This window comes from Dipodomys ordii, unplaced genomic scaffold (genome assembly GCF_000151885.1).
Source record: "Dipodomys ordii isolate 6190 unplaced genomic scaffold, Dord_2.0 Scaffold5, whole genome shotgun sequence".
Classification (NCBI taxonomy): domain Eukaryota; kingdom Metazoa; phylum Chordata; class Mammalia; order Rodentia; family Heteromyidae; genus Dipodomys; species Dipodomys ordii.
Window position 1 is genome coordinate 31,251,708 of NW_012267221.1, and position 25,138 is coordinate 31,276,845.

At 39.8% G+C, this 25,138-nt stretch overlaps 1 protein-coding gene across 1 annotated transcript in view; it reads right to left on the bottom strand.

Moving 5' to 3' along the window:
- The window catches only part of Frzb (frizzled-related protein), a 32,359-nt gene extending 23,316 nt beyond the window's left edge, over positions 1-9,043 (bottom strand). The window contains 1 exon segment of the mRNA XM_013030920.1: positions 8,290-9,043. Coding sequence (XP_012886374.1) covers positions 8,290-8,965 — 676 coding nt within the window. The 5' untranslated portion in view covers positions 8,966-9,043.
- Between the last annotated feature and the right edge of the window lie 16,095 nt (positions 9,044-25,138).

Below are 25,138 nucleotides of genomic sequence, written 5' to 3' on the forward strand. Positions count from 1 at the left end.
GCTGTCCCTCAACTCTTCAGCTCAAGGCTAGTGCTCTACCACTTGAGCCACAGCGCCACTTCCAGCTTTTTTCTTTTTGCCTATGTGGTGCTGGGGAAGTGCTTGCCTTGCATGCATGAGGCCCTGGGTTCGATTCCCCAGCACCACATAAGCAGAAAAAGCCGTAAGTGGTGCTATGGCTCAAGTGGTAGAGCATTAGCCTTGAGCTGAACAGCTCAAGAGTTCAGGCCCCACGACCAACAAAACAAACAAAAAAATATATATAGCCAAGGTGATGTACTGAGGGGTTACAGTAACATAACGTAGTGAGTACATTTTTTATTTGTTTGTTTCACAATATTTGTGTCTTTTTTTCTCTTTTAAATTTTATTTTATTGTAAAAATGCTGTACAGAGGGGTTACATGAGTAAGTTAATGAGTACATTTCTTGTCAAACATAGTTACCCCTCCTTTGTTGTTTTCCCACTATACCTTTCCTCTCGCACCTCTTCCACTCCTCCACCAACAAGTTGTAAAGTTCATTTCCAAAATAGTGTCTTGTGAGTATCATTGTTGCAATGGGTCATTCTGTGTCCTTGTTACAGTATTTTGTAATTCCCCTTCCCCTCCCCAAATTAGATAAATGTATATACAAGATTCAGGGTATTAAAACCAAAAACAGTGATAACAGGATATACCATAGAAGGAAGAACATACAAAAGAAACAAAAAATCATATAGTACATTAAAAACAACAAAGAAAAACCTCTTGGGGCTGGGAATATGGCTTAGTGGTAGAGTGCTTGCCAACATTCACAAAGCCCTGGGTTCAATTACTCAGTGTCACATAAACAGAAAAAGCCTGAAGTGGAACTATGGCTCAAGTGGTACAGTGTTACCCTTGAGCAAAAGAAACCCAGGAATAGTGCCCAGGCCCTAAGTTCAAGCACCAGGACTGACTAGCAAAAAAAAAAAATCATCTTCATGCTACTTTTATATCCAGAAGAAAGACCAGAAGAGTTATGGCTCAAGTGGTAGGGCACCAGGCCCTGGGATCAAGCCCCAGTTTGAAAGAAAAAAAAAGAGAGAAAGAGAGAGAGAAAAGAGAGAGAGAGAGAGGAAAGAAAGAGAAAGAAAGAGAGAGAAGGAAGGAAGGAAGAAAGGAAGAAAGGAAGGAAGGAAGGAAGGAAATGAAAACAAGGAAAAAGAAAAAAGAAAATTTATGCTCAAGGAAAGATAGCTATTTATTTGGAAATTAAGCAAAGCAAATACATATAATTATACAACCAACACTAATTCTAAAATATTTTGTTTAATCTGGGTATGAACTATTATTAACTTTTGTTCTATTTTATTATCTTTAAGTAGTTATACAAAGGAGTTGCTATTTAAGAAATTTAATGATTTTTATTCTATTCAAATTTCATTCATGATAAACATATCCAAGTTTTAATGTAATGTGCCAATAATTTTTCTCTTCCTGAATAAGAATGTGATAAAATGCATATGGTTTATATAAAAATCATCTTCCTGTAGATGAATAAATTATACTGATGCACATTTAAATGTTTAGTATTCAAAGTTTTATGCAAGATGAAAAACAAAACTGTTGGGGGGAAAACTCCTTTGAAACAGCTAAGTCAAGAAGAATGGTTGCTTCTTTCATGTTCATAGTCACAGGGATGTGCTCAATTTTTTTTTAAGTGTTGGTCTTTTTTTTTTTAATTGTGAAAATACCATACAGAGGGGTTACAATTACATGGGCAAGATAGTGAGTACATTTCTTATCAAGCATTGTTGCCTCCTCCTTTGTTTCCCCATACCATCCCTTCCCTTCTCCACCCTCCCACCCCCCACCCCGCCAGTGTTGTGAAGTTTGTTTTTCGACATAATGTCTTGTACATCTCATTGTTGCAATGGGTCCATCTGTATCCCTATTTAAACGATTTGTTTTTTCCCTCCCCCTCCACAAATTATGTCAACATCAAATACAGTGAAAGCAGGGCTTATACCATGGGGGAGGGATATACAAAGCAACAAAGAAATCACCTTATAAATATGTTGGAAACAATCACAAGAAAGAAAAAAAACATTTGAATCCTTATCTTGGGGTTCATTTCACCTAACATCAACTTATCTCACAGTTTCTGTTTGACTCAGACATATACTAGTTATTGCAAATACTGCTCTATACTTTTAAAGACACATAGAAATCAATTGTCAAAACTCCAAGACAGAGATTTTAGAGTGGAAACTACTCTAAAAGTGGTTTCCTGATCATTAACTGTTTAAAAAATCGGTTCCAGATAGTTAAATTTATGAAACCTATCATCAAAATTAGGTAAGCACTATATAAACTTGAGTCATGCTCTCCAAACCCTCTAGCATGAAAATTATCCTGAATTAAAACATGTAAATACTGTATCATAATAGATTTTATGTCCCAAGAATTTCTAGAGGATGTCATAGAGCTTTCCATAGGAGGAAGGGTTGGGGTAGGAAGTGAGAGAGCAGAAGCAAAGACAGAGGGTTTTAAGTAATAGATCTATACTTCAGAAAAATCATACTGTTAGAATGTAGTAGAAATAAAAGAATCATTTATAATATAGGCCATAATCCATGTGAGAAATGGACCTTATGAAAATTATCCATAAGAAAATGTCATTAGAGAAGGTGGGAAAGAAATTTGATATTTGGCAGATCTAACAGTACTTGATGCTTATTGAATAGGGTAATTAGGAATCAAGTCATAGAGTCGTCCTCAACAAGAGAATACTAGAGGAGAATAAAAGTAAGCTGGAGAGGGTGGTGATGAGTCTCTCCGGGCATGCTGAGGCTGAGGGACTCAGGGTTAGGCGAAAAGACTACGAGTGTATGTTCTCTTCTGTTTCTCAGCAGTGAAACCAAGTGGTAATTTCTTTTTTTGAATCCATTGTCCAAAACCGTTATATTTAAAAAAAGGCATTGTTCCTTTAACTGCAATCAGATGGGCAAAAGACATCAATTCTTCATAAAGTTAGAAATCACCTGTTTTAGAAAAGGAAGAATAGAATTGAATAGGCTCCCTTTTTTTTGCCAGCTGAATTGGCTTGGCAAGTTACCTAATTTCTCTGTACATTTTGGCTTTCTTTTCTGTGAAATAAGAGTAATAGCACTTACCTTATAGCTGTTAGGAGAACTCACCTGCAGGATGCACTTAAGATGGTGCCAACAACATGTTAAGCACTGTTAGCTTTTATTCTGTGGCTGCTAATGATATTTGTCCCCAAAGATGCTATTAAACATTTACAGTTGGGTTGATCAATCACTTTGTGGGAGCATTTCTTTGTTTAATTCTAATTCCTTATGTCACATGACTTGTTCAAAATGAAAAAAATTAATGGCAAACTTAGAACTCAATTTATGGCATATACGTCCAAAAGTGTCCTATTCTCTAAATGTGTAGTTTTCAATCTGTTCTTCTAGAAACCTGGTATAAAAGGGAAAGGCTCAATATAGTCACATTTGCTCTTTGGAAAAAAATTACTTGAAAGTTTGTTGGAAAGGAGATAAAAAGAATCATTAAAATAAGGTGTAGATATATTCTCAGGATCCCTGATAAATGTGTTAGCTGATGATCTAGTTTGTTTGGTTTCATTTAAATAAATAAAATCGATACTATAATACTGAGATATTCCTCCACACCCCATCCAGAGTGTCTCTCAACATTTCACATGATGAAGAATCTTTAGAATTATGTTTTCTCTCTAGTCCTCATCTGCAATTTCCATTCCATACTCCTGCTCATAGCCTTGCTTTGTGGTGTTTGGTCCCTCAAATATTTGCAGGCTATGGCGAAAGAAAAGGCTGCCTGTTCCTCAGAGAGGGAGAAATGATTAAACAGAAGTTCCTGCGCATGTAAGTTGAGGGGGTGCTCTGCCAAATGTTTTGAGCAAGAGCTGGGGTACAAATCAGCCCAATCCGGAAACCAGCAGTAACTGAGGGGTGATTATATCGCTTTTGGCACAGCAAACTGTGCATGTTGAACAAACAGCTGTGAAATCTCCAAAGTTTTCTTAAATGCTCAAGTTTTGAGGTAAACTATTTCTAATTTGCAGGCACTCATCAGTCTCATTCTTTTATCCTATCACTCCCAATGGGATTTGCTCTCAAGGCTGAGGCCAAAGAGAATGTGTAGAAAATGAAATGTCAACTACATATGCAGAAGAAATAAGATGCTTCTCTAGTACATCCCAGTAACACTTCTCTGATACAAGCTCTAGGTTGTATGTGTATTTACTTAAAAGTTCTAGGCTGTATCCCCATTTGGCTGGTACTAGAAAACTGCATCAGAGAAGTTTCATAATTGTCCTACAGGAAGATAGTCAGATATAAAACTGGCAACAGTTGAGGTGAGCAGAGTTGAGATTTAATACCTGATCTGCCTGACTCTACATTCATACTCTATTTACCATGAATCTTAAAGATCTGATCAAATGTTTCACTTAACCTGCTGACTGGCCAGATGAACAGAGTTCAGCACAAAAAGTGGGTGGGAAGGTGGCTCAGTGATAGAGTGCTTTGCCTTGCATGTATGAGGCCCTGGGTTCAATTCCACAGCACCACATAAGCAGAAAAAGTGGGAAGTGGTGTTGTGGCTCAAGAATAGAATGCTGCTAGCCTTGAGCTGAAGAGCAGAGGGACAGCACCCAGTCCCAGAGTTCAAGCCCCACAACTGACCAAAATAAAAAATAAAACACAAAAAATAGTATTACATGAAACCAGCTCTATAATACATAGAAAATGGGTAGTGAGAATAAATTGAGATGTGTCTTAGTAATGGCAATATGTAACCTGTTCTTTTTTTTAATAAAAGAATGTTTGGGTTATAGTTTGAGTTTTGATTTTGCTGTTGGTTTGGGTTTTATTTTTTGGCAGTACTAGGGTTAGAACTTGCTAGGCAGATACTCTAGTTGGGGAACACCTCCAGTCTTTTTTACTCCATGTATTTTTTTGTTTTGTTTATTCGTTTGTTTTGCTAGTCCTGTGGCTTGAACTCTGGGCCTGGGCACTGTCCCTGGCTCCCTTTTTTTGTTCAAAGCTAGCATTCTACCACTTGAGGCACAGCGCCACTTCCAGGTTTTTCTGCGTGTAATTATAGATAAGAGGCTCACAAACTTCAGACTTCCCTGCTGAGGCTGGCTTCCAACCTTGATCCTCAGATCTCAGCCTCCTGAGTAGCTAGGATTACAGGTGTGAGCCTCTGGAGCCCAACATTACTATGGGTATTTTTGAAGTAGGGCCTCACTTTTTGCCCTGGTGCCTGGACAAGATCCATCTATTTACATTTCCCACCATTATTAGAATGACAAGTGTATACTACCACCCCCTGATTTTTCTATCAAAATGGAGTCTTTCAAACTTTTTTTGCCAAGGCTGGCCAGGAACCCAGATCTTCCCATTCTTACCCTCCTCGGTATCTAGAATTTTAGGCATGAACCATTGGTGCTTGGCTCCTTTTAGAGATTTGAAAGGAGAAAAAATAATAATTTGAAGCGTTACACTATTTCAGTAAGACCTGGCATTGCATAATGCCCTAAGGATACTTGTGGAATCACAATATATTATGAAAAGGCAAACAACCCTGAGTGGCCGAAGTTGAAAATCCTCTTGATGATATACAAGACAATAAGGGGTTCTCCATTTTATTCAGGAAAATTGCATTTTCTATCTGGATATATCATTCCTAGCCCTAAGTTATAGGAACTCGGTTTCTACCTGGAAGAAGAAAAACTATTTCATTATATATCATATACCACTAAACCAAGAAGTACATTGCATTGTAAATAAACCTGGCCACATGTAGTAGTTCCTAAGTGATTCCAGGTGTCTGAAGCTTTGACCCAACAAGCTCCTCCTGGCAGCCAGGGGAGCCCTCAAGCTAGAGCGTAACTCGCCAATCTCCATCCTCACCTCACCTTCAATTCCCACCTAGCATCACAGTCTGCTTTGTGCTGAAGGCTGGGGTTGGGATCATTAAAATATGATTCCAACTATATTTGTTCCTACTAATTTTTTTGGCAAGAATACTGTCAACAAAACAAATATTATGGCATTTAGACCAGCACAGAAATCAAGTCCCGTGGATGAACAAATTGTTTCCATGAATGCTTCAATGGAGCTATTGTTCCGTTTGGTCCATGGTGATAGGTAACTCAGGAACACTTAATGAAACTGTTTCCCATCCATGCTGAAAATGGCTTCTTGAAAACAGCCTTGCCAAACCTCACTCATTCCTGATCCATCTCTCTAGGAGAGGTTTAAAAGCAAATTTTGTCCTTTGAGGAGAGGATGATTTCAGAGGGAACCATAACCACTTAGAGTTCCTAGCCCTTGACCTGAGAAGAGCACTCACATCTAACTGATTCCAAGTGCCTAGTCAACCAGGACAGCAACTACATTGCATTCTCCAGAGTCTGCTTAGCCACGACTTTAGAGAGCACAAAGGCTCAGAGTTCTCTTTTAGGCCAAAGAGGAGTAAGAAATACACTTCTTGCTGATTATTTTACACAAGTAGCTCCTGGCTCTTAACACCAAGAAGGCAGCAGGTTTGGTGGTACGTGCTTAGTATCCCATCATTTGGGAAGTGGAACTATGATAATTGTAATTTTAAAGCTAACCTGAGCTACTGAGAGAGACTATCTCAAAAGAAGAAAGAGGAAAAGAAGGAGAAGCAAAAGAAGGCAATACTATCATTCAAACAGCAGTAAACATAGTGCTCATCAAGATATTAAAATATCTTAAAGTTTTCAGCAATGTGTGCTTTTCCCTTCTCTCACTTTATGTTTGAGTGACTGCACAGAAAGTGATTTTTCTAAAGCAATTCTCTGATAACTAAGAGCCATTCAATGCAAATAGACCCAATACAGGAGAGTGTTGAAAGACAGAGAAAGAAAAGTTGATACACATCAGAGATGGGGCAACCAAGTCAACACATCTAAGAACAGTTTTTTTAGGAGGTTGTAAAAGAAAACCACTAAGGGTTTTTAAACTTCAATATAACATAAATATAAACAGAGAGTATGTGTAAAATTTGTAGTTTGGGTTGGTAGCAGTAATACTGAGTTAAACTTAAATGGACCATAGTGAACTGGAATTAGTTGTGGCTTTTGAGTGATGAATGTCATAATTATACCCTACACCAGTGAGAAAGCAACTTATGGTTAATTCTATTAAATGTCCATTTCCAATAAGGTTTCATGATAGAAACAGTGGTGTGAACATGTAGATGATATAAAGTATTAAAGACAAATCCAGAGGAGAGATTAAAATAACATTACTCACAGTAATATGAAGCTAACATGCCTAAAATATAACTCCTTTTTACAGGTTGACTTGGAAGCATGTGGGCATGTGCAAAGAGCCCAGAGATTTCACTCTGCCAGCTCCATGACTGGAGCAAGCCACAGCAGCTAATTAGCAGTGCATAGCGATTAATTTTCAACAGTCTCAATCTATAATGGAATTACAAATTTTCTCATTGAAAGAAGGAAGAAATTTAAGGTGAAGTTAATTGCTCAAATTGGATTTTGAACAAACACCTACCACTAATACATGAGGGGGTGGAAGAAAATAAGGGCTTCCGTTTTCTGTTTTTGCCATACAACCCTAAGGGGTTAAAACAGTAACCGTATAACTACTGAGTGGCCAAACCAAATGAATACTAGGGAGCTGAAACATGTTTTGTAAGGGGGCAAAGGCTGAGGGGAGAGGGGACAGAGCCATGGAAGAAGAAAGGGTTGGGCCAGTTCAGTCGTGATAGTCTAAGTCCCTAAGTGAACACGGACCGGCCTAGCGAGGGTGTGGATGAGATTGAGAGACCTGGGCAAGACGATGAAAGGAGTGGCACTAATCAAGAGGCACCACACGCAGAAACGGACCTGTGGGATAGAAGCCCCTTAGTGCGATCACTTAAAAGGTCACACATAAGCAACAACAACAAAATACAAAACTCGAAAGAGATGGAAATCTGAGGACTGAGACCGCGGGAGAAAGTTAGAACAGAGTGTGGGTTTAAAAAACGGCCGAGAGGAGACAGCCAAGGGTCGGTAGAGTTTTTAGAAAGATCGGCTATTGGAATGGCAGCGTCTGTTGGGAAGGGTGATAGACGAGCCTTAAAGAATAAAAGAGACTGGTGCTCCAGAGAGGGGCGGTTCAGGGAGGGAGTAAGCCGTGATCCCCAGCGAAAAGAAGGAAACGGGATCAAGGACAAAAGGCGAAGAAGGAGGAGGAGGCGTGAGGGCCAGGAAAGGCGGCCAGCCCGCGGACTCACCTGCCCCCTCGGCGGTGACGATGGCCTCGGGAGAGATGCACACGCCGCGGTCGTACACCGGCAGCTCCTCGCAGGCCAGGCTCTCGGGCCACGCGTGCCGGTACTTGACCAGGATGGGCTCGCAGCCCTGCCGCGCGCGCTCGCACACCGACTTGCAGGGCTTGATGGGCTCGTGCTGGAAGTCAATGGTGCAGATGGGCGCGTACATGGCGCACAGAAAGAAGAGGAGGTCGGGGCTGCAGTGGGTGCCCAGCAGACCTTCGAACTGCTCGATCGCCAGGATGGCATTGGCCTGGGTGCTGTGGTGCAGGTGGTTGGGCATCTTGGTCATGTTCCAGGGCAGCGACTTACACAGGGGGATGCGGACGGGCTCACAGGCTGCTGCCCGGGCTCCTCGGGGCACCTGGAGCAGGCAGAGGGCAGCCAGGGCGAGCAGCCCGGCCCGCAGCAGCAGCAGCAGCAGCATGATTCCGGCGGGACAGCGAGTTGTCAGCTCCGAGGTCTCCTCCCGCCCGGTGGAAGCAGACACGGGGATCGATCGATCCGGAGCCTCTCCTTCCTCTCCGCGTGGCCGGGTCAGAGTCCCCTCGTGGAGTCCCACGAGCTTCCCCGAGCGCCGCTCCCGCCCCTTCGGCTCCTCTCTCCCAATGTGCGCTGCCCTGGGACGCAGCGGCATCTATTTATTCCTCGACCTCTGGCTGAAGCCTCAGACTTCGCACATCAATCAGAGCCGAGCTGGAGAAGCAGCCAGAGAGAAACGCAAACAAAAGTAGAACTGCGCTGGTTGGCGTTCTGGGGTGTCAGGCGCTCTGGGGTGTCACGGCCCTGAATCAGGGAACGATGCCGGGGGGGCGGGGGGGCTTTAAATCGGAGGAGGATGGGGAACAGGAGCTGGAGGAGAGGAGAGGGGGGTCGGGCTTGTGGGGGGCGGGGGAGGGAAGGGAGGAGAAAATTAGGAGCGAAGGGTGCCGTAAGTTTGCCAAGTCTTGCAGACAGAGGAAGAACTCATTTTCGGTGGGCTGCGGCGGCTCTGACTGCGCCTGGCAGCCGGGGCCAGAAGAAGGAGGAGCCTCTGCCCCCCCCCCTCCCGGTCCGAGCCGACCACGGCAGCCCCCACTTTACCACCCCAGGGCCCGAGGGAGGCTCCGCCCACCCCACGCCGGTCCGACCGAGTCCTCTTCCCAGAATGGGAGTGGGCGAGGGATGGGGCGAGGGTCGTGGCCCGGAGGCGGTGGGGTGAGGCGAGAGGTACAGCCCAGGACAGCGTCCCCGGACGTCCGTCTCTCTTTGGAGCCCCCTGCGGCTGCGGACTGAAGAACCTACTGGTAGCCCGCCCCACGCCAGCCCCTCACTCCCTGAAGCTATTTTCTTTCAGCAAACGACTGGTCAGCTTTTCGCTCTGCAGAAAATCAGAGCTAGAGCACGGCTTAAGCAAAGTGGCTTTAAATACCCGTGTCTCCTGTGAACAGAGACCGAGGCTGAGGGCTGCAGTCGTCTGCATTCGAAGTAGCTTGCCAAAAGTACCGTACAGAAAGAGATGTGTTGGACATGGTGACAAATCGGCCACCAGTAGCCAGGAATTGATTCTTTACTTTTTCCTTTCCTTCTTTCTTCTTTTTTTTTTCAATTCCTCCCCCCCCCCTTTCCTTCTATCTCTCTCTGTCTCTGTATCTCTGTGTTTCTCTGTCCTTTCTTTTTCCTTGACATGTTTCTTTGCCCAGAACAATGAAAACTTTTGAGTTTTTAAATATTAAAGCTTAAAATGGAAAACTTCTTCGACGCTCTTGACTATTTCTCTCTGTTTTTTTCACTGATGTGAAATAGCACTTATTATCTACCGCTTCTCAAGAACAATTTCACTTGAAAGAAATGTGCAGGAAAACTACCCCCCACACAGGTAATGGAAATGATGATAACAATAATAAAACCCTTCCATCCAAATGAGTTCAGTCTGGAAGAGAAAATAGAAAACAGATTTCTCTGGGGTTGCTCTTTCCACAGTCTTCAGCGTCTCCTCCTCCCCTCTGGGTCCCTCTGCTCCCTCCCTTTCAGGCATTGTACCAGGAATGACCTTAGTGCTAGGACCCCTAGCAGCAAGCCCTCTCAATGGGATCTCCCTGAGCCCTGGGCGAGGGTATTGCATAAAGTCAGAAAACACAGCATTCACTGAGAAGGAAAGGAAACACAACCTAAAACAAAACAGGAAGCCACCTTGACTCTGCATTCATGAAGGGTTTCTCTGCTTTGGTCTAGCCATTTCTGGCTGACAATAAGAAGCACAGAAAATTAAGTCTCCACCTCCCAACACTCAGTTAGATAGTGCTTCCCACACACACTGGTTTAACAGCACTTATAAAACTCAGCACTAACTTGAGTTTACAAATTTTTATCTCTTTAATGGCCATAAACAGCAGTTTGTGACTGCAGTAAATGTTTTCAGGAAGACATTTGTTCTATTTAGGAGGAAAAACAACAACAGCAAATGAGAGATAGGGAGTCATTTAGTTAACATATGAACTTTGCCTGGCTTACAATTACTTAATGAAATGTACAGGAACAAAGTCAAAAATATATAAATGACTCAATTCGATGACAAATGACTGAGCACAGAAAATGTAGGAGAAAATTAAAAAACAGTATTACACTATTTGGGGCTGGTCTTGTATATACAGTGATACATATCAAGTGATGTCAAATATATTGGTGATTTATAATAAATAGGAGCAGAAGTGAGGGATAGATATGATGGATTGATAAATATGTTTTCCAATTCATCTTAAATTACTGCATGAAGAAAGGAGATAACTTTTAATGGTTTCACAACCTCCTTTCTTTCCCCTGCACCAAAGTCAGCCATACCTTTGGTCTAAAGTGCCTTTTTGCAAATTTTCTTTAATCCAAATTTGTCTTTCTCATAACCCCAAATAAATTTCGCCAATTTTGGGAAACCTTTTCTAGTGGCCTAATTGTGTACATTTGTTCTGGTTGTTATCCCTGCAGAGGGTTCAGTGTTACAAAGTATTTAATAGCATCTGCCAATTTGTTACTTCAAAACTTTTTCTTGCCTTATTTCATCCAGGTTTGCTCTGCCTCCCTGAATGACATCTACATTTATTGCAAGAAGAAAATCCATCTTCTATATATTTTGAAATAGGCACTGTAATACAGTACTTTGAGTATTAACTATAGTGTCTTCAGAGAAATAATGTACATATGGGGAAGCAGGGAAATTTAAATTTGAAAAACAGCATGTGATCATGAAAGAAGCACAAATTAGAAAAGGCATATAGTTTCCACTAACAGATGAGCTATACCCCATGAAGGCCAAGTAGTCACAAAAATCCAACAACACTGAAACCTGGTACCCCAGAGAAAATGGGTTGTAGGTAATTTGCTTCTCTTGTGCTTTATGTGGTATATATGTAACCATAATTTAACTGACAGAACACTGATCTTTGTACAAAACTGCACCTGGTCTACAGAAAAGACAGCTGCCTGCTGTGTTAGACATTTCCCTGTAGCTATTTAGTAGAACTAAATAACCCCATGTTACTGACCACATATATGGTATATATATGGGAGAGAATATACATATACGGAGGGAAATCAGGACGACAATACAGAACTAGAGGGAATCAGGGAAAAACATATAACAGTGGGACCCATCAGCTGCACTGGACATTGATCAAAATGAACTAAGCAACTCAATGGCAGTGATGGGAGGGAGGGAACAAGTGGAAAGAGGGAACAGCTCATGCTATGCAAAACAAAAGAAATGTACATATCACCCAATGTGGAAGAAATAACTGTATTGCAAAGCTCATAGAACTCATAAATGTTATACACCATGATAGACACTTTGCTCCATGAAAGTTAGAATGTGTTTGTGACTTTAACTAAGCATCATTATCCACAATACTGTGAAATTTGGGAAATTATGTAACCACTTAATCACAATAAAGAATTTGAAAAGAAAAAGAAAAAAGAAATTACCAAGTAGAAAAATCTGGAAGTCATAGACAAAGGGCTAGAGCATTAAATTTAGAAGATATTTTGAAGGCCATCCTAATCGAACTCATTTTTTGGAACTAAGAATACAAATCCATTTTGTGCAAATAGTTTTATATTTGAAAACATTTTCAAGGTGTCAATGCAAATTACTAATATGAAAAAAGCATACATCTTATGAAGAGTAGATTCCAAGACCTCTACAAACTACCATTCAGCATGTGCAATAGGTCTCTTACAAGGGTAAGAACAACCGGCTCTCTAAGAGCTGCACCTAGAGCCTAGAACCTAGTGAGCTCTGTTCTCTAGAACCTAGTAGGGACTATGCATCAATTCTGGGCTCAATAAGCTGTTTAGGAAGAACAAAGTGCACTCAGACCAAAAAAAAAATCACGTCTTCTTAGACTGAGTCATGGCTCCATGACAAATGGAATTCCATTCATCTTTCTGACCAAGGTATTTGCAGCAATGTCCAGAAAAGGTCTCACTAGAGGCCATTGTTTTGAAATAACCATACAGTGTTATGAAAATCTAAATTGGACCAGTCCCCCACAATTGCAATGTCTTGTCAAGAACTTAAGTTAAATAATTTAAATGATTACATTAATTTAAACAATTAGTGTCATCATCTACTTAAATAAAATTTAACTTTACCCTAGGTTATCATATTGACATTGCTGCTTACCTAATCTCAGTCCTAAAGGTGGGCCCGGGGTTTGGAATTCCTCAAATTCCAAATGTTATTTTTTTCCTTATGGCTACCACTCTACCACTTGAACCACAGCTCCACTTTTTTTTTCTTAATTAACTTGCCTATTACTTTTACTAATTTTTTTTAAGTCATAAAGAAAAAAGAAACTGTGTTTGGCCTGAGGATATAGTAGCTAGAGAATTTCCTAATTCCAAATCTTAAAAGGTGAATGCACAGAGCACCAGTGGCTCTCATCCATAATCCTAACTACCTAGACTATGATCTGAGTATCACGGTTCAAAGCCAGCCTCGGCAGGAAAGTCTGTGAGATTCTTATCTTCAATTAACCTGTAAAAATAGATGGAAGTAGAATTACAGTTCAAATGGTACAGCAGTAGCTTGAAGGAAAAAAGCTAAAGGACAATGCTTAGGCCCTTAATTCAAGCCCCAATACTGGAGTATACTCATGCACATACATACACATACACACACACACACAATGAATTCATCAAGCATTCTTCTTGAGGTATATTTACTCACATTGCAAAGATACAAGGTATTGTTTCTTAGACTGTAAAGGCATGGAGAGACCATTTAAATATTTCATTACTCTTCTATTTTATTTTATTATGTCTCTAAAATCTATCCTATAGACAGGTATTATTTTTATAGTAGCCATATTTACATATAATTGGCATGCCATAAAGTTTTTACTTTAACACTTATAATTCAGTGGTTTTCAGTTTACTCAGACATATACAACCATAATCACAATTTTAGAACATTTTTTCATCAGCCCCAAATCAAGCCCCAGCCATTTACAGTTATTCCCTATTTTCTTCCAATACCTCAAGCTCTATAGAGTCATTAATCTATTTTCTGAACATACATATGCCTAGTCATAAAAATTGACTCTCAATCTGCTATCTCTATCACTGGCTTCTTTCACTTAACTTCATCTATGTTGTAACATGTCACAGGGCAACATGGCTTTTGATTGCTTAATAATATTCCATTGCATAGATATACCTCATTTTGTTTATCTTCTTATCAGCTGCTGAATATCTAGTTGTTTCCACTTTGGAATATTATAAATAATACTACCATGAAAATTTATGTACATTTTTAATATGAATATGTTTTGTCATTTCTCTTAGGTATATACCTAATAATTGATTTGCTAAACCATATCTTAATTCTATCTTCGTAGTTTTAGAAACTACCAAACTAGTTTCAGAACGGCTGCAACCATTTTTCAACCTTACCAGAAACATAAAAAGTTCTAATTTTCCACATCCACACCAACACAGTCATTTTATTATAGCTATCCTAGTGGGTATGAAATGTCATCATACTTGTGATTTTTGATTTGCATTTTCTTAATGACTACTGATGGTGAGCATCCATTATCACCATAACTTCTTTGGAGGAGTCAGAACTCTTGTCACTTTTTAATAGCTATATTCTATTTGTGCAAGCACTGTCTCAGATGCATGGTTTATGAATATATGTGTGTCCACCCCCCCCCCATACCACAGCACCACTTTTGATTTTCTGGTGGCTAATTGGAGATCGGAGTCTCACAGACTTTTCTGCTCAGGCTCCGGCTTTGAACAGTGATCCTTAGATCTCAGCCTCTTGGTAGATTAAAGGCATAAGCCACCAGCACCTGACTCTGTTTTTTTTTTTTAAATAGTGGCCATTAAAACACAGAAGTCTTTATCATTGGGGAAGTTCAATTGACTATTTTTTTTCTTTTGTCTTGTGTGACTCTAAAATCATGCCTGCTCTAATATTTCAATTTATGACCCATTCTGAGTTTCAGGCATGGTGTGAGGAAGGGGGTCTAACTTCATTCTTTTGCATGCACCTATTTAGTTGTCTTGGCACTAATTGTTGAAATATTTGTTTCTATTCCATTGAATCCCTAGAATTTTGTTCTTACTTTGTTTTTGCTGGTGGGAGTAGAACCCATAGCACATGCTGAGCACACAGTCTACTTTTGAGCTGCACTACAACTCTTTGGTTTCCTAGATATCTTGATTCATTTTAATAATAATTCCTAAAGCCCGGCATCAGTGCCTCATGTCCATAATCCAGGCTACTCAGGGGGCTAAGATCTGACAGCTGCAGTTCAAAGCCAGCCCAGGCAGAAAAGTCCCCGTAAGACTCTTATCTCCAATTAACCACTCAAAAACTGGAAGTGGCCCTGTGGTTCAAAGTGGTAGCTTGCTAGCCTTGAGAAAAAGAGCTCAGGGACAGCATCCAGGCTCTGAGTTCAAGCCCCATGACCAAAAAAAAAAAAAATATATATATATATATTTATATATATATATATATATATATATATATATATATTAGTGAAGACCTTACCACCAAGATTAGTACTGGTTTAGGAACTTCATCTTGTAAAGCCTGTTTCCCTTAAGCAAATCTTCAAAAATGCTAAGGCCAGACAGGAAAGCTATAACTTCCAATCCCTGCCTTCAGAATTTTATAGATATATGACTGATATAATATTAAAGGAAATACAATAACAATTTCTTAAGGAAAAATGACCTAGGCAAATCCATTAATTACTATACATACTATACATATTATACTATACATACTATAAATACTATACATGACAGCTCTAGAACTCTAGGAAAAATTTATTTGTCTCTAAACTTCTACTTTTACTAATTTCCCCCATAAAATAAAATTTAAATTATCATTGGTAATAAAAAACATTTGTTTGGATCTTCAAGATAGGCTGCCAGTTTGAACATGTGCATAATTAACATATTGGATTTGAAGACAGGTGCCGGTGGCTCACGCCTGTAATCCTAGCTACTCAGGAGGCTGAGATCTGAGGATTGAGGTTCAAAGCCAGCCTGGGCAGGAAAGTCCATGAGACTCTTATCTCCAATTAGCCACTAGAAAACCAGAAGTGGCACTGTGGCTCAAGTGGTAGAGCTCTTGCCTTGAGCTGAAGAGCTGAAGGGCAGCTTCCAGGCCTAGAGTTCAAGTCCCATTACCAACCAAAAAAATTAAAATCAAACCTATTGGATTTGATAAAAATAAAAGACAGGAAGGAGAACAAGTCTGTCCATATCCTGGATTGATTTGATGAGGCTGAATGTTTGCTAGGATTTTGCATCTTGGTGCTCTGGGGCTATTGCTCCTCTTGCTTTTCAGGTACACACACACCATGTAAAAGGAAGTACAGAACACAGAAAGACTCCAAAAGAGAACTAAAAGAAGGTCATGAATGATACACAATCTGTCAGAAGGCTGGGCAAAGGGAATCCTGGGTTTTTGCCTGTCTGGACTACATAGTGAGATCCTACTGAAAAATATATAAAACATTTTCTAAAAGGTGTATGTGAAGTGCCCACACTCAGTTATTGCATCTAAGACCAGCTGTGCTTTCTCTGTCTGTGATAAAGTAAGTTTAGAAATTAAGTTTTGCAGGCTGGAAAGGTGGCTCTGTGGTAGAGTGTTTGGTTTGCATGCATGAGGCCCTGGGTTTGATTCCTCAGCACCACATGAGTAGAAATGGCCAGAAGTGGCGCTGTGGCTCAAGTGGTAGAGTGCTAACCTTGAGCTGAAGAGCTGAGGGACAGCGCCCAGGCCCAGAGTTTAGGCCCCATGACCAACCAAAAAAAAAGAAAGAAACTAAGTTTTGAACCATCCAGGTTCATTCTAAGTGTAGAATTTCTCTAAACCCTTCCTCTTCTCTCTTATAGGTATTCAAAGTTTGACATTTCATTACACATTACTGAAAACCATTTGGATTTTTTTTTAATACTTTGCAAGAGGAAAGAATCTCACCCTTTTTGTAGGATTTCCTACCTTTACAGTTTTGAAAACAATTCTTTTTTGGGGGAGTCGGTCATGGGCTTGAACTCTAGGCCTGGGCGCTGTCTATCAGCTCTTCAGCTCAAGGCAAGCACTCTACCACTTGAGCTACAGCACCACTTCAGGTTTTCTGGTGGTTTATGGGAGATTCACGGACTTTCCTGCCGGGGCTGGCTTTGAACCGTGATCCTCTGATCTCAGCCTCCTTTGTAGCTAGGATTACAGGCGTGAGCCACCAGTGCCCAGAGTACAAAATGATTTAATTTGTATGTAGAATACAATCTTCTTTGACTAAAAAAAAAAAAAATGTAATAGCATCCTCAGAAGGTCTTAGAGTGGAATGCCCATTAAACTCTATTTGTATGATTCATCTTAATGTATCTAATCATGATAACCGTAATGTTGATTAACACAATGATCACATAGCCATTTCTGTCATATCTTTTGAGGTCTAGGACACAGGAATGCTGTGTATAGAAGGACCAAACTGAACAGGATACAGAGGGAATGATCAAAGTTCTTTTGGAGAGGAGGTAGAATAGAATTTCTGGAGAAGCTTTCAAACAATATTGTTTTTGTGGAAAGATCATTCATTCATCCATTTATTCATTGAATGTTCCCAGCTCACCTTTGAAGTATTAAGATCTTAGGTTGTAGAGATAACACAATAAGCAAAGCAGGATCCCATCATTAAACATAAATTGTACTAAGTTTTCTCTATAACATGGAAAAGTCGTATCATGGCTAGCCCAGTGACTTACTAAGCTATTGTGTATGTTACAGAAAGAAGATTGATCTAGTGTAGAGTTTAATGTATTCTCAAACTTAAAATTTTTAGTTATGTAGAAAAAAAATTTTCTTTTGTTTCCTTAGAAAAGTACTTAGATGACATTCACTGTCCTACAAGCCAGGCCACATCACTGTTTTCTTTTGTTGTTGGTGGTGGTGGTGATGGAGCTTGAATTCTGGGCTTGGGCACTGTCTCTCAGCTCTTCAGCTCAAGGCACGTGCTCTACCACTTGAGCCACAGTGCCACTTGTGGTTTTCTGGTGGTTTATTGGAGATAAGAGTCTCATGACTTTTCCTGCTCGGGCTGGCTTTGAACGGTGATCCTCAGATCTCAGCATCCTGAGTAGCTAGGATTACAGGTGTGAGCCACCAGCACCTGGCTACCACTGTTTTCTTTAGGCCTTAAACATAACATTGGGTGAGGGACTTGAAACATGAGGGGTTTTTTTGGGGGGGGGAGTCCGGTTGTGGGGCCTGAACTCTGGGCCTGGGTGCTGTCCCTCAGCTCTTCAGCTCAAAGCTAGAGCTCACTTGAGCCACAGCGCCACTTCCGGCTTTTTTCTTTTTGCTTATGTGGTGCTGAGAAATCGAACCCAGGGCCTCAGGCATGCAAGGTGTTATGCCAAGGTCGCAGGAACCCCGCAAGAAGACCACCGAGAGTCAGACTCTACAGCTGTTTTATTTAGACGGGCTGCAGCTTGGGCCTCGCCCTATACTCCAACACAGCGGAGCTTAGGAGGAGAGCCCCGAGCTAAGGCTTTGCAGGTCTTATATAGGCACACAATCAACCAGGTGTTTTGATTACCTCCACGTGTTGCTTTGCTAGACAGAAACAAGCAACACGTGGTGGTTACTGCCTCAAACTTTAAACTTTCACAAGACAAGCACTCTACCACTGAGCCACCTTCCCAGCCCCAAAACATGAGGTTTTGAATGAACTGGCTGGTGGAAAATAATTAACCTGAAAGTTTTTATAGTACATATGTCTGCATTGGAAAAACTGTTTACAGGAAGAATGATGTAACATTGACATGTATTGTACTAATAAACTGATATAATGAATTGAATTGAAACCTCTTTGTTAAACAACCAATTAAAGATCATTAAAACAGGTGCTTACACTTGTAATCTTAGCTACTCAGGAGGCCAAGATCTGAGGATCACAATTTGAAGCCAGCCTGGGCAATGAAGTCCTTGAGACTCTTATCTCCAATTAACTATCAAAAGCCAGAAGTGGAGGTGTGTCTTAAGTGGTAGAGTTCTAGCTTTGAGCAAAAACCCGAGGAACAGCAACTGGGATCTGAGTCAAGCTCCAGGACTCACACACACACACACACATACACACACACACACACACACACACACACACACACAATTTAAAAATTTTAAATTTATTTTTAAAAAAGAAAAATTGCTTTCATTTTACTGACATATTTCAATATTGGCATGTATTATTTATACATTTTCACCTAGTACAAGGCCAAATATATACACTTGAAATTACTGTTGGTCCCTCAGGAAACATATTTGATGTTTCATTTCACTAAAGTATAAGTGCATATTTTTACTTTCTTTCTGTTTCTTCTCCCACATCATCCATGAACATGCTTTCTGCAGAAAATTGCATTTCCCCTTCTAGGTATAAAAAGTCTTAACTAGAAGTATCTGTAAGACCATAATTGTCAGGTTTGCATGAAAGTCGTGGAACACTGTCTCTAGGTGCCACATCAACAATTCAGTGATGCAGCCTAGTGTTAAAAATATCACTTACAGTTAAAGGCTGGGAGGAGAGCTTTTCTGTGTATTACATCTGCTCTGCATTTTATTTTCAAGCTTACTTGTCTCTGAAGTGTGTGGACAAGCCAGCCACAAGCTAAGATGTTCCCTAAAGTATTTATGAACCAAGCAGAAAACCCTAAAATTCCAACACTAAATTCTTAGTAAGACAAAGGCAATTGAGTTAACTACATAGAAGAGTTCAATCACATTTAGAAAAGAAAAAAAATTAGTCAATCAATGCTTTCTATCTATTATTATTACTAGGAAAACAAAAACTACCATTTGTTTATGCATATATTTATGTATGCTAATTTTCTTTATACATTCATATATCCCATGTTTTCAACTGAATGCAAATTTACTTAAGATCTGTGTCATTTCACATATAGGTCACAAAATATGTAAATAATGTGTCCTTATTTATAAATTATTATAACTAATACTAATATATCACCTAAGCTACTATAAATTATTGAAATAGATTATTAGAAGAAAGTAACTGGGAACCAGTGGCTAATACCTGTAATCCTACATTCTTCGGAGACAGAGATCTGAGGATGGAGGTTTAAAGTCAGCTCAGGCAGAAAAAAATTCCCAAGACTTTTAACCACTAACAAGCCACAAGTAGAGGTGTGGCTCATGTGGTAGAGTGCCAGCCTTGAGCAAAAAGAAGCCAAGCAAGAGCTTGCAGCCCGTGAACTCAACCTCTAGTACCAAGCCAGGAAATAGTGGCTCCTGCTTATAATCGTAGGTACTCAGGAGGCTGAGATCTGAGGATCACAGTTGAAAGTCAGCCCAGGCAAGAAAGTCTGTGAGATGCTTATTTCCAATGAACCACCAAAAAGCCAGAAGCAGGAGGCAGTGACAAGGCTCTGAGTTCAAGCCCCAGGATAGACACCAAAAATAAAAACAAAACAAAAAAAAGTAGTAGCAATAAAAAGCAAACAAACAACAAAACCTATTTTCAATGATAAACTATCACTCGACAAAATATTTGTAGCTTAAATCTTTATTAGAGAGAAAGGAAAGAGAAGGAGAAACAGTAGGTCATGGAGCCAAGAACAGAAACTGTCTAGAGCTAGCAATCAGATTGCACAGGAAGAAGTGTATCAACCCCAGTTATCAGCTCTTCATCAATACTACCTCTTTCCTCCTTTGTAATTCTGATTAAATGGTCCTGATTGGACAAATGAGTTATGATAGGTTACAATTCCATTCCACATCTCACCAATATGACTTCTAGGAAAGACAAAGCAGTTCCTACTGTTCCTACACAGGCAGCTCTAGCTAAGGCCTGGCCCTAGCCTTCCTGCAATACAGAGTCACAGAACAGGAAGCTTTGCTCTTACACTTGGATAGAAATCTGAACTAAGCCCCAACTGGTTAGAAAGGCATTCTGAAAAGGATCCAGCATCACGGTAAAATCTACTTGATTTTAAACATTTAGAGACGACATTGATCGAGATGCATGGCACTCACAAAGTGGCGTATTAAATTGAAAGCCCTTTGTACAGCTACGTAAAGATAATTTTAAAAAGAAAAAATAAAAATGATCGTCTTAAGAAGGGAAAAAAATCCTTGAATGAATTGGAGTTGGCAGGGCAGTTTGATAATTTCTCTATCCAAAATTTAGGTTCTATAATAACTTACATAAATATTACTCATATAGAATCCCACAAAGCATTTCATTCACTTGAAAATTCTCCTAAAGGTACCATTTCATTTCAGCCAACATCTGGAACCAGAAATTTTGGTTATCTTGTATATTTGATGCTTTGAGGACACACATTAAGCAGTCTGTTTTAGACACTCATGAAAAATAAATCTCAAAAGTCTGAAGTTAGAAGCATTGCCTTTGTATAATTTTGGAAAATGTTCTAGAAATCTCAAATTCTTTTTTTTTTTTTTTTGGTCCGGTCGTGGGGCCTGAACTCGGCCTGGGTGCTGTCCCTCAGCTCTTCAGCTCAAGGCTAGTGCTCTACCACTTGAGCCACAGTGCCACTTCAGGCTTTTTTCTTTTTGCTTATGTGGTGCTGAGAAATAGAACCCAGGGCCTCAGGCATGCAAGGCAAGCGCTCTACCACTGAGCCACCTTCCCAGCCCTCAAATTCTTTCTAAAAATTCTTTCTAAGTTGACTGTTTTCTTTTTCTTGCCAAATTTAGTGTCACCTTATGTTTCTTTCCTAGAAAGCATCACTTTGTATTGGAATACAATTGTGAAACTAAATTTATTGCTGGGCTGTTCTGTAAGCTATTATACTTCAGAGTGAATGCAAGAATAATCTGAGGCCTATGAGCAAGTGTAATGATAAGAAGAATATGGCCTCATTTAGTAGTGTTCAGTCACTACTTTCTCTTCTGAGGCACACAGGGTTAGCAAGTGGCTGAGTAACACTAAGCCCACTTCAAGGTTCTCAAAAGCAAATTCAAATGAGTTTCTCTCACCAAAAGATTTCAATCATAGCCTAACATGCTGTGAGCACAAGTCAGTGCATCTGAAGAAGGTAAGAAGTGGAGCTGTGGCTCAAATGGTAGAATGCTAGATTTGAGAAAAAAAAAAAAACTACATAAGAGTATGAGGTTCTGAGTTCAAGCCCCAGTACCAGCACCAAAAAAAAAAAAAAAATACTCTATCCATTATCATGCCCTCAGCATGGAACTGACAATTTAAAAATGTATGGGATACACTATGATATTTTAACACATGGGCACAATCTGTATTAATCAAATTCGGGTTATTAGCATTTTTTTCTCCTTGTCATTTCTTTTTGTTTTGAGAGTTTATACTCATCATTTCTAGTTTTTCATAAAATATTTATGGGTTAATCCTAGATACTCAGGAGATTTAGATCCAGAAGATAAAGGTTCAAGAACAGCCTAATCAGAAAAATTCAGTAGACTCTATCTCCAAAATAAGCAGCACACAAAGCAAAGTTGTAGATATGGCTCAAGTGCTAGAACACCTTCTTAGAATGTGTGAGACCCTGAGTTCAAACACCAGTACTGCCCACCCAAGGAAAACTAAACATAAATCTCCCATGTAATCTACCAATCTGAGTATATATCCAAAGGAAATCAAATCATCTTACCAAGATACCTTTATTCTCATCTTTATTCTGCACTTTTCAAAACAGACAAGCTATGAAAGCCATACAGATGCTCATCAATAGTGAATGGGAAAAAAATGTGGCATGCATAGACATATATTTTTAAATAGTATAATTCTTCCATAGAAAGATGAAATCCTATCATTTGTAGGAAAGCAGATGAAATTAGACAACATTACAAATGAAATAAATCTGGCACAGAAAAGGGTAGATTGTACAATGGGTATCCTAGTTAATAAATGTAGAGTGTGAGAATGGCGAATGAGGGTAAGAGAATAAAACATAGGATTTAGATTTTTTATTATTATTGTTTAGTATCTCAACTTTCAGCTCTAAGGATTTTTGACATACGATATAATGTTTTTTAAAGCCATATGTAGTGGTGCATATGCATAATCCTAGCACTTAGGAGGAAGAGGTAGGCGAATCTTGAGTTCAAGATTAGCCTGGGTGGGGCTGGGAAGGTGGCTCAATGGTAGAGCGCTAGCCTTGAGCTGAAGAGCTGAGGGACAGCACCCAGGCCCACAGTTCAGGCCCCATGACTGGAAAAAAAAAAAAAAAAGATTAGCCTGGGTCACCTAGAAACCCTATCTCATAATTTTCTTTTTATGTCACAGCACATTTTCCTAGTGAAATTTGTTTCAACTCTTGTGAGTGAAGGGTAGAAAGGAATCAGCCCTTAGAAGTTACCCAACATTTCCCTCCTGTCCAGACCTTCAGGGAGGATCCAGATGGTCAGTGGGCTATTCATTCAATCTCCACATGAGGCAGTGCCCAGAGTTTTAAGGTTCAGCCTTCCCAGAACTTCTTCAAAGAGGCATAACAAGTAAACTGAGGCTGAGGTTGAGACTTAGCTTTTGAAGTTTGAGTAATAATTCCTAGGATCAATAGACCTCTGACATTCTCCACCATTTAAACCATGCTTTGCTGTTCAGTAAGACCATCCCAAAGCTCTCTATTCTTGGATGACTGTTTTTCCTTCTACCTCATTCTCAAGCCAACACAAAACTCTTTCTCAATACATAGACCCTTTTCCAGCCAGACTAATAAATAAACATGAACTTCGTGAACTCTTTCCTGGCCTTGGCAGCCTGTATAAGCTGTACCTTTTCAGGATTATATCCTTAGTCACATTGCTCCTTGTTGGATATATATGCATATATGGATTTCTGACATCTCTATGTTGAAGGCCATAGTATAACTCTTTTATTCCTTAGAGTGTCTTATCTCAAAGCAGATTCATATTTGTAATCTCAACGAGAATAGATTCTTTTCTGTTCTGAAAAGAATCCAACCACCCAGGGCAGGAGTAGCTGGTCAGAATGGGAAGAAAGTCTTTCAAATGCTATGGCCAAAAATCAGGAAACTGCATGTCCTTTTTAAGGTTTAAAAAAAAACACACAGATGTAGGAAACAAAGCTTAAAACCTTCCAAAATCCCACCACCTTCAGCTAAGAGCATTCATGATCTCCAACAATGATGACTTAAGTGTACTTCCTCAGCTTAGACAGTTTGTGTTTTCGGAAATTGCCTGGTTACCGCCAACATCTCTGAGCCTAACTCAGTGCCTTGTAGTTTCCTACATTGTGACCGGTCTGAAGCTCAATTTTCTCCACTATCACTGAGATAAATACTTAATTTCTTCTCCTTTAAAAGGTTGTGAGGAGAATTTTTGCATGGAATTAGAGAGGAATGACAAGATAACTAAGATAGGAAGGTTATAAGTTTGTAAACTGCTTGTGCTCTCTGTCAGATGTAGTTTCTAAAAAGTTCCATAGAATTTTAGTCCTCCATTGCTGTTGTTGTTACTATTATTATTATTATTGTAGTGCTGAACTTCACCACATTAGTGCTGTGTTTTTTTTGTAATCTTGAGCAAGTGTCTTCACCTTTTTCAGTCTTTATTTCCTCCTCTGTAAATGTCAATGATAATAATACTTTGCCTCATATAGTGAAGGTGAAGATTAAACAAGCTAATATGTATTAAGGTTTAGAACAATTCTGGTTATATAGTAAAACCTAGTAAATGTTAGTTATTTTTATTTTTCACCTTTCAAGTCATCTCTTCCCTCCTAAAGACAAATTCTGAACCCTATTTTCATTCTAAGCATCCCAGGTTTCATGGTACCCAATGTATGAGGCTTTGACATTTCTTGCATTTACATGTTACTTACATGTTCTCATCAAAAGAAAATAGATCATGTAGAATTACTCATACTTCTCTGTGTAGGAGTTTCATAGTTCCATATGAAGTCAAGAGAAGCAACTACAGGTTTTTTTCCATATCCTGGTAGTTGTCAATGAGAAAATTTCTGGCTTTGATGAGATGGCTTGCCCAGTGGTCTAGACTTTTCACTGCTTGTTATTTCTGGACTGGAAGGATAGATACAATCCTTGCCTGAGGTTTGTAGGGTCACATTAGCTCTGGTTGCCTGTACTACCCTCTTTAGTACTCCCCCACTTGGGAGTCTAAAAAAGCCAGGTTAGCTCAGACTTTTCAGTCACATGAGTCTTTCAGTCACATGTTACCATGATAGATAAAGAGAATGTTACATCTATTTAAAAATACAGCAAAAGAGATCAAATGATCTCTTATCAGAAGATGTGGAAATGTCTGTCATGGACTCCACAA